Source organism: Temnothorax curvispinosus, unplaced genomic scaffold (assembly GCF_003070985.1).
Source record: "Temnothorax curvispinosus isolate PA1 unplaced genomic scaffold, ASM307098v1 QBEX01000920.1, whole genome shotgun sequence".
Classification (NCBI taxonomy): Eukaryota; Metazoa; Arthropoda; class Insecta; order Hymenoptera; family Formicidae; genus Temnothorax; species Temnothorax curvispinosus.
In genome coordinates, this window is record NW_020210700.1 from 1 (window position 1) to 9,768 (window position 9,768).

General features: G+C 43.3%; 1 protein-coding gene across 1 annotated transcript; it reads right to left on the reverse strand.

The window, feature by feature from the left end:
- Positions 1-7,758: 7,758 nt before the first annotated feature.
- Positions 7,759-8,406, reverse strand: LOC112459170 (matrix metalloproteinase-19-like). Its single transcript, XM_025023174.1, has one exon. The coding sequence runs from the start codon at positions 8,404-8,406 to the stop codon at positions 7,759-7,761; it is 648 nt and encodes a 215-aa protein (XP_024878942.1).
- Between the last annotated feature and the right edge of the window lie 1,362 nt (positions 8,407-9,768).

Consider the following 9,768-nt stretch of genomic DNA (forward strand, 5'->3'; position numbering starts at 1 on the left):
TAGCGATAGCAATAGCGATAGCGACAGCGACAAAATTGCTGACAAAGCTTTGTCGGCAACTTTGTCGCTGTCGCCTATTGTGCAAACGGCTTAACTTTCTTTGCTTTTTGGTATACATGTTTTGCGTTTGTCAACATAACCCGATTATATTGCACATACTTTCAGGATATTTATGCAAGCAGGTCCTAAAAAAATATGGTCAATGCAAAATTTGTCAAGAAGCTGTGGGGTCAAATTCTGCCTGCGCATCTTCCGTTTCTAAACTCATTACTATGAAATCCCGTGGTGGATTGATCCATCTCAATTTAAAATTTTTCGATCTTATACGGCATGTTGAAGCATGTTTCGCAAAGAATGCCTCATGCTTAGATGTTTTCGATTTAACTCTCGAAGACGTATTAGCAACATACAACTTTGCTTTCCCATGTAAAGAACACGGTTGTGATATTTTGTCCTACGCGATTGTATATTACATCCGTTTGAGAATGAGGCAAAATGCATTTCAGGAAAACATGAAAATGAAAAAAAAATTGTTGTAAAAAAAATTGTCGAAATTAATAAACCAATAAGTCTTATTAATTATTTAATACATTGTGTTGTGCTGTTTTCGGTTATTTGTACCTTCCCTTTTTCCACGATCGACACGTGGAATTTTAAGGTATAGGCAGTAGTTTCTATAAAATTTGTCTTGGTCTGCACAAAATTATTTTTGTATGCAAAATGCGATAAAAATATATTGTAAATATATTGTAAATATATTTTTATTAATTTACAATATATATTATTAAATTTTAAATTATATAAATACATATATACAATTTCTACAATATAATTGCGATATATATATAATATATATATGTATATCATAGTTATATTGTAGAAATTGTACATATGTATTTTTATATAATTTAAAATTATATATATATAATTTATTTATTGTAAATGTATTATGAAAATTGTGGATTCTTAGATTACAATATAATACGTATGCGCTATGCGCTACTATTGCTCTCTCGCTCGCACAGAACATCCCTCGATTGCTGCGACCTCATACTTTTCGGCTTCGCCAAGCAAACCATCCCCACCATACGAGTTGAGAGACCTGTATGTAAGACCGTGGTTCAAGCTGTCGTAGCAAAACGCGTTGCAACAGGTGCTCTCAGGAGATTCACGAAAAAAAAAAAGACTGTCCCAGAATTAGTTTGCCATCACTCTGTATAAATTGCAAAGGTAAGCATCTTCCTACATCAACGTCTTGTCCGGTATATATTAAGCAGAAACAAATAGTTTTTATAGCCGCGCGGGAAAATATTCCCTACCTAGAAGCTCGCAATCGCGTTGAAAAGAATCAATCCCTGTCTCCTGACTTTAGTCCTCGAATTCTTTCTCTTCACTTTCCAGCACTCCTAGTTCTGGACAATCGTAAAAAAGCCTTAGGTTCAATTTTGAGCCATCCCCCTCTCTACATAGTTCTCCCTCGAACTCTTCGCTCTTATACGTGAGTAGGGGTGTAACCTCCACTCCGAGCCTCAGGGATCTTGCTTGCGGTTAGGGGGGTCGGGGGGTGCCTCGCTGCCGCGGGGGGAGCGCTGTAAGCGGTGGGCGAGGGGGTCGAGGGACGGTGTTAAGGGTCATCGGAGGGGGGGCTACGCGGGGGGAAGATTGCTGGGCGAGGGGGGAAGCGCGACGCGGGGGACGGTTGTTTGCTGGTATCAGGTCAGGTTAGGCACCGCAGGGCCGCCAACGGGAACTCGGCGCGGGGACGCGGGCGTTCCGAGGGGGGGGCGCGCTCGGAGCGGCGCTCGCGCCGTTACCGACCGTTTTGGAAAATCGCGCGCCAAGTTTTTTTTCGTTTTCGCTCGCGCGCGTCCGGGCGCGTCCGGACTCGCCCGAACTCGTTCGAACTCGTTTGAACTCGTTCGAGGTCGCTCCTCTCGACGTTCCGGGGGGGAAAAAAAATGCGTTCGAGGTCGTTTGTTTCGCGGGGGGTTTCAATCGCCCAGCCAAGCCCGTCTTCGTCGTCGTTTTTTTTTACTCTCGGTCCGAAGGTCGTTTCGATCCGCGTCGCGGACGACGCGATCGCCGCGACATCGGGGGTAAGCGCGGTCGCGCGGAGATAGGTATACGGATCTGGGAAAAAGGGGAAAAAATAAAGAAAGAGCGCACAGATGAGATACGTATATAGTTTTTTTTTATTCAGAAAAATACTATAATACACGCGCGTTTACATTGTTTCGCTTGTATGAATATATATATACATTTCGTAGACGCGACATTATTATTAAAATCGGAAACAGAGCGCGGCGATCTTGCAGTCGACGATGTTGTCAGGAAGAAATCGCTCTTCAGTATCCCAGTTTGAGCCAAGCTACCCGTCTTGTTCGCGTAAACGGCTATCTTTCGATAGCGCGAAAACTTCGCGTCGATCTCCTCGGTCGCCGCGCTCAGCGCCCGGACGACGCGATCTACGCAAAATTGGAGATCGTACAGCGTGAGCAGGGTTTTGAGCACCATCGCCACGCGAGTCAGGTTGAGTGGCTCCATACATAGGATCGGCGCGTTGTTGATCACTCCGAATCGCAGCGTCATCCCTTTGATCGACATCGGCGAGGGGGGGCGAGTTCCGTCGGAGAGAGCGCGTTCCATGCACGACAATATGTCGCGTTTGCGCTCGACCAGTCCTTTCCACATGTCGAGCGTCAGGGAGACTTCCCTGCCTTGTTTGTCTCCCAGGGCGATATCCACGTACGAAGGCGCGGTGTTTGTGCTGTACCACGGCGACTTGATCGCGATACCTATGGCTATGTACTTGTAGCCAGTCGTCGTCAGCAGATAACGCGTCGTCAGGACGCGCACAGGGGGCAATTCGACGGGCTGGTCGGTGCGAGGGCGAAAGTTGGAACGAAACTCCTGACGATGACGACGATAATGACGATCGTCCTCGACGGGCGCGTCGGTGGGAGGATGAGAGCTGCGACGCGACTCCTGGCGATGAGGACGATAATGACGATCGTCCATCAAACTGATCTTTCGCATTTTATTGCCGTTGTCGTTCGCCTCTAAATCCGCCGTCTCCGGAGGGGAAATACTTCTCGGCGCGAGTCGATCGGCCAACGTCGAGAACATTTCGCGCTGCGCGCCGCGGTAACCGTTCGTTTCTGATTTTTTTCCGACGCGTCGTATTCGGCCGACGACGCGACACTGATGCCTTGGGGGGGACACGTCGGTATAAGTAGGAAAGATCTGACTTATGTCGCGCGTGGCGTGGTGTGGGAAATTTGCGCGGTCCTCTACTTCCTTCGGCGGATGCGGAGATCGGAGAGCCAAACCCCGGTGTCGTCATCGTTCGAATAATCGCTCGCCGCTGACGTTAACGAGTTATCGTTGAGGCGTACGATTCGATCGAGGAGATCGCGCAACTGCTGCAACAGTTCGGCTCTAGGGCAGACGATATTTAGCATCCGCAGATTGAATTTAGCGGCCAACGAGACGGTCCTCGTAAATTCGTTGAATTTGTAGAACTGCGCCCGAGTGGTGAAGTACAGATTGCCGTCGACGTAGCGGAAGATCGACGTCACGCCGGTCGGTATTCCGGGAGACGTCGCCTCGAGGGGCGTAAATTTGGCGACTCTCTTGTCCTTGTCGCATTCGCTTATCTCGCCCACCGCGTTACCGTTGAACACCACAAAGGAGCGTCCTCTGTGGGTGTTCACCGCTCCGTTGACCAACGTGTTTTCGGGAAATTTGAGTTCTTGCCGGGTCTTCGGCCAACCTGGCCGCAGACTAAATTCCGGATATTGAACCAAGTATACCAAGTTATCTACGAACACCACGAGATCGCCGGACGGGGATTGATAGGCGGCGGTCACGCGCGTGTAATTGTCGTGAAGAAAGCTCATGTGATTCGAAAGGGCTAAAGGTCCGTTGTACGTCCTACCGTCCAGATCGATCGACCAAACGTAACGTTTGTACGAGATGTACATTCGATTTTCCAAAATTAATATCCCGTTCACGCGATCGAGACTGCACAGGTCCGGCGATGGCGGCGGCGGCGGCGGCGGCGCCGCACAGAGGGGCCAAATCTCGAAAAGCTGGCCAAAACCTAAAAAATGAAAATTTGATTCGGGGAATTTTGACTGGTGGGATGGGTAGAAGGATGTTTGGTGCATCCAATTGTAAAAGGAAAAGGCCCTATCCTCATACCTGCGTCTGTGAGTTCAGTTCAAAGTTAGCCTTCGTTCAGAGCGCACGCATCGCGTAACAAAGGAAAGAAAATTACGGTATATTATATATCGGATAGCTTGAAAGTGAAGTGTTCGATTTTAATTCTACGACATGGAAATAACTCCTGCAGGTATGTAGAAAATGTTTTTACACTAATAGAACCTATAAATTTAATTTTTATCGTGTTGAAACAAGGCATAATTCTGTCTTACGAAGACAATATAATTTTATAAACTTCTATTTTCAACTGGATGGAAAGTTATATATTCCGCTATATTCCGCGAAGATCCAAGTTTAGGGCTTTAGTTCACTTTATTATCTTGCGAAATTCACAAAAATTAGCTGCCGAGAGCTGCCTATCATGCTGTAATGATTTTTTCGCTTATTATCGCTACGTACGTTGCTCGTTTGCGACTTGTCGATTGTTTCGCTTCAGGACAATGACTCGGCTTAAAAATGCTTATGTCCTTTTGTTCTTTCGGTAATTCTATCCCTAATAATAACAAATCATACAATATACATATCCCGGATCGATGTTTACGTCGATTAGTGTTTTCGATAAATCGCGCTCTATTATCCAAAACTTTTAAATCTATATATTTACAGTTACTTCATTTTTATTTTATTTCGGTTTATTTTAATGTTCTAAGTTTTCATATGCAAATCAGTTTTTTAAATTTTGTACGCTTTTATTACAGGATCTAGTAATCAACAATTATTACAATATACTCGAAAGGAAGTTTTTATAATCGTCAGAAATTATTTGAAAGACGAATTAAATATTATAATAGAACACCTGGAAAGAAAAATTTTCGAAAAGAGTGGACATTCCGTACAGGTACGTGAAGATATGAGAGCGTCCTTTTCCATATTATTCTGTAAAATGAGAACCATGTGGCAAAAGGTCAATAGGACAGAGGGGATCTTTTTCAAAAACTACGAGAAATAGCTTAGTAAACCCGTATTCTTTCCATTACCTGTTATTTTTCAAAAGACACCGACCAAGAAAAACGGTCGCCCTTCCTCGGAGTTTGTGTCTTGCAGTGAAAGATCAAAACGAAGGAAGACCGAAAGAATTCGTTTAACATCGACCTCAAGCGAATTAGCATATGCCACTCAAATGAGTTTACGATCTGCAGGACAGTTACACGCTTCGAAACTTGTGAAGGAAGCAGCACTGACGAGTCCAACGAGAGCTTTACGGTACCGAAAAGCTTTCCAATCAACAACAGAAAGTACATTATCTGATGATGCTGCACTTTCCGTTTTGGTAGAATGCAAATTATCCAAAAGTCAGTATCAAGGACTAAGATCAGTGAGCAAAGAAAATAATTGTAAATTGTATCCTCCTTACAAAAAAGTGATACAAGCAAAAAAACGTTGTTATCCACTTTGTACGGCTGTTACTATTACAGAGAGTAGCGCAGAAGTCCGTTTACAAGCTTTATTGGACCATACAGTCGAGCGTATTTTATTCCTTCAAAATGACGTAATTCGAAGTTTGACGCAAAGAAATGTAAATAATATGGACTTTATTTGTAAGTGGGGTTGTGATGGAAGCTCCGGACAAAGTAAGTACAAACAGACATTTATTGACGACAGCAAATCAGATGCGAATGTGTTTCTTACTTCACTTGTGCCATTACAACTCATGTCTGTCGATCACGAATCGAAGGCACAAATCATAATTTGGAAAAATCCTAGGCCTTCATCTCCTCGATTTTGCAGACCGTTAAGACTACAGTTTCTGCACGAAGACATAGAGTCGACAGTCAACGAAGCGCAATACATCGAAGAACAGATTAAAGCACTTGTTCCTTTTGAAACTGTCATAGATGGAAAGGAAATTTCGATTGTGTACAACATGGCATTTACAATGATCGATGGTAAAGTGTGCAACGCATTGACATCTACAAAATCTGCGCAACGTTGCTATTTGTGTGGAGCTACAAGTAAAGATTTTAATAACATTGATGCTATGTTACAAAAAAGGTCGATGAAAATAACATAAAGTTTGGGTTGTCGACATTGCATGCGTGGATACGTTTTTTCGAATGCTGTTTGCATTTGTCCTACAGAGTCGATATTAAAAAATGGCAAGTGCGTTGTACGAAAGAGAAGCAGATGACAGAAGACTGCAAGAGAAAAATTCAAAAGGGATTTCGTTTAAAATTGGGGCTAAACATCGATCGTCCAAAACCAGGATACGGAAGCACCAATGATGGGAATACAGCTCGGCGCTTTTTTGAAAACTCGGCTGAGTCTGCTTCGATAACAGGATTGGACGAAGGTTTAATCAAACGCTTCCATGTAATTCTACAAGTTATTTCCAGTGGCCACGAGATAAATTGTGACAAATTTCAAGAATATGCGGTTGAAACTGCAAAAAAATTTGTCGAACTATATCCGTGGTATTATATGCCTACTACAGTGCATAAGCTATTAATTCATGGTCCACAAATAATAGCTCATGCATTATTACCAATCGGCCAGTTATCTGAAGATGCTCAAGAAGCTCGAAACAAAGATATCAAAAGATATCGTGAAGACTTCTCACGAAAGTGTTCAAGAGCCAAAACAATGGAAGATATTTTTAATCGGCTCATGGTAACTTCTGATCCATACATCTCCAGCATCAGAAAGCTGCCACAGAAGAAACTAAAAAGTTTATCAAGGGAAGCTGTAGAGCTATTACTCTCACCTACTGTTGCAACCGGAACCGAATCTGGAACTACGCTTGACACCGATTCGGAAGTTGATTCTGAATCTGAGGTGGATTCCTACTCTGACAGTGATTCCGATTAATTATCCTTAGTAATATTTTTTGTCAAATAAATAAATTTTATTCTTTAACGTATTAATTTAAACTAAATATAATTGTGTCTTTCTTACAGTGACTGTTGCAACCGAAACGGAATATAGCTCTATGATTGACACGATTTGGATCTACGATTCGGAAGTTGATTCTGACGTAGATTTGATTCCGATTCTGACGTGGACTTAATTCTGATTCTGACGTGGATTCCGATTAATTATCTCCAGTAATGTTTTTAAATCATGTTTTATCTTTTGACCACTATCGTTTTAACATTATTTTATATACATATATATATTTGCTTAGTTGTGCTAGTATCGAGCCTATAATTTTTTCTTTATTAAAAAAATTTACATATTTTTCACACATGCGTTCACCATATTAGATGCCATTATGTTTACTGTAATTTTGGCTTGGGATTTGTAATCAGCGACCTCAAAAACCCCTGTATACTAATTTTCATTAAAGTCTGATATCTTTTTCACATGTGTGACCGCCATATTGGATCCGCCATTTTGTTCACAATAATTTTAACTTTGGATGTGTAATCAGCGACCTTGAAAACTCTTGTATACTAATTTTTATTAAAGTCTGATATCTTTTTTACATGTGTGACCGCCATATTGGATCCGCCATTTTGTACACAATAATTTTAACTTTGGATTTGTAATCAGCAACCTCGAAAACCATAGTATACCAATTTTTGCTCGATTCTAAGTTCATTTGAGGTTTTGGCCAGCTTTTCGAGATTTGGCCCCACTGTGCGCCGGCGTCCGACGCGGCGGCTCGTTCGTACTTTTTTCACCGTACAAACGTTGAATGTCGGCGATGTCGTTTTGGTCGAGCTTCACCGGATACTGCTGGTCTGGCTGTATCGCGAACATCACCGATGTTTTGCGCCTGTTGTGCATCAATCCAAGAGAGTGGCCGATCTCGTGCGTCAGCGTGTAATGCAGGGAGAACCTATCCGCGGGATGTTTATTGACGTAAATGTGCCATGGCTCGTCCCCATCGACGTGCACCTCGGAGACGAACCCCGCTTGGTCCGTCGGGAAAGACGCGTGGGCGAGCACGTTGCCGGGGCCGTCGAATTTGTCCGAGCAAATTGCTCCGTTTACCTTGGTATTCGTGTTATAGTGACGTAGGCGTCGCCAAGATATTATAATGTCGGCATTCGGCGATTCGGAGCGTTCAAACGTCAATGCCGAATGCTGCGACCACAGGTCGAACGCGGCCCGCGCCGTGTTCAGCTCGGTCTCGTCGGCTAAGTGAAAATGCCACGTCAGGTGCGTCTTTGGCCATTTGGACAGGCTCGCTTTCGTTTCGTGCTTCAGGATATCTCGGAAACCGCATCGCGGTTTACTCATCAATTGCAGCGTTTCGTTGTTGGGCGTTCCGTCGCCGGGTAAATCGTAATAATTCTGAAAATCCTCGAAGGCTTTGCGAACGTCGTTTCATCTCTGAGCCGGAACCGCGTCTACGTCTTTGGACAGATATCCGTATTTCTGCAGGTAATCGAACGTGAGCGCGTAATTTTCGTCCGTAATTGTGGAATTGATGCACCTCGCGGCGACAAAACACGCGGTTAACGCGATTACGCGCGCGAGCCGCATCGTCGAGAGCGAGAGAGAGAGACGGCGGAACTGCGATGACGGCGCGTTGCGGTTTGAGCGCGATCTCGACGAGCGCGATCTCGACGAGCGCTCCAGATGCGAACGTTTACGCGAGGACGCTCGTTGATAGGTGGCGGTGGGGGTCTTGGGCGTGAAAAAAAATGCGTCGAAGATTCCGGCGCATCCGCCAGCCACATCAGTCGGTCCGATAAAAAAATGCATTATTTTTTTTCACGATGTATTTTTTCTTCGACGCAAAAAAACGCCGTTCTTGTTACATTTTTTTTTTACCGCGATATCCACCCTTTGTCGCGCTTTCTCGGCGCGGATAGGTGCGGCGGCGGGGTCTCGGGTGGGAAAAAAATGCGTCGAAGATTCCGGCGAATGAGTCGGTGTGATAAAATACATTGTTTCCTGGATGTAAAAAATATTATTATTATATTTGTATCACAATATCCTCCTTTTGTTGCATTCTTTTCGATATAAAGAAGTCTAGGCTAGAGCGGGGGGTCTCGGGTGGAAAAAATTGCGTCAACGATTCCGGTGGATGAGTCGGTTTGATAAAAAAAATGCATTATTTTCCTCGATGCATTTTTTTTCGACGCAAGATATGCTATTCTTAGTATATTTTTTACCGCAACATCCTCCTTTTTTGTTGCACTTTCTCGGTATACTAGATTTTTCGCCCGCGCTTTGCGCGGGCTCAAAATCTATTCCCCTCTCCCCAAACTCACTCATTAATTAGGAGCACCTTTGATATTCTTTCTCCTCAAACTCTAATCTACATTTCTTCGAATTCTTTTTTTTTAAATAAAAAATAATAGATAATATAATGGATGCAGATTAGCATATTGTCAAATGTTTCAAAAGTGTTATATTAAAGTTTTTAAATTTTATTTTTGCTTCTGTCTCACGCGTTTTCACCCTCCGTTGACCCACCATTATTAACTCTCTTTTATTTTCTTCCATTTTATTTTCTTTTTTCGTAATCATCAAAAAATTAGAAAACTTTTGGCACTGGTTTCAAGAAAATCAATTCTTAATGAAAAATTATCCATTAATAAAGAAATACGCACCTATAATTTTTTTGCTATCGCGACACGATTAAGTATGCGT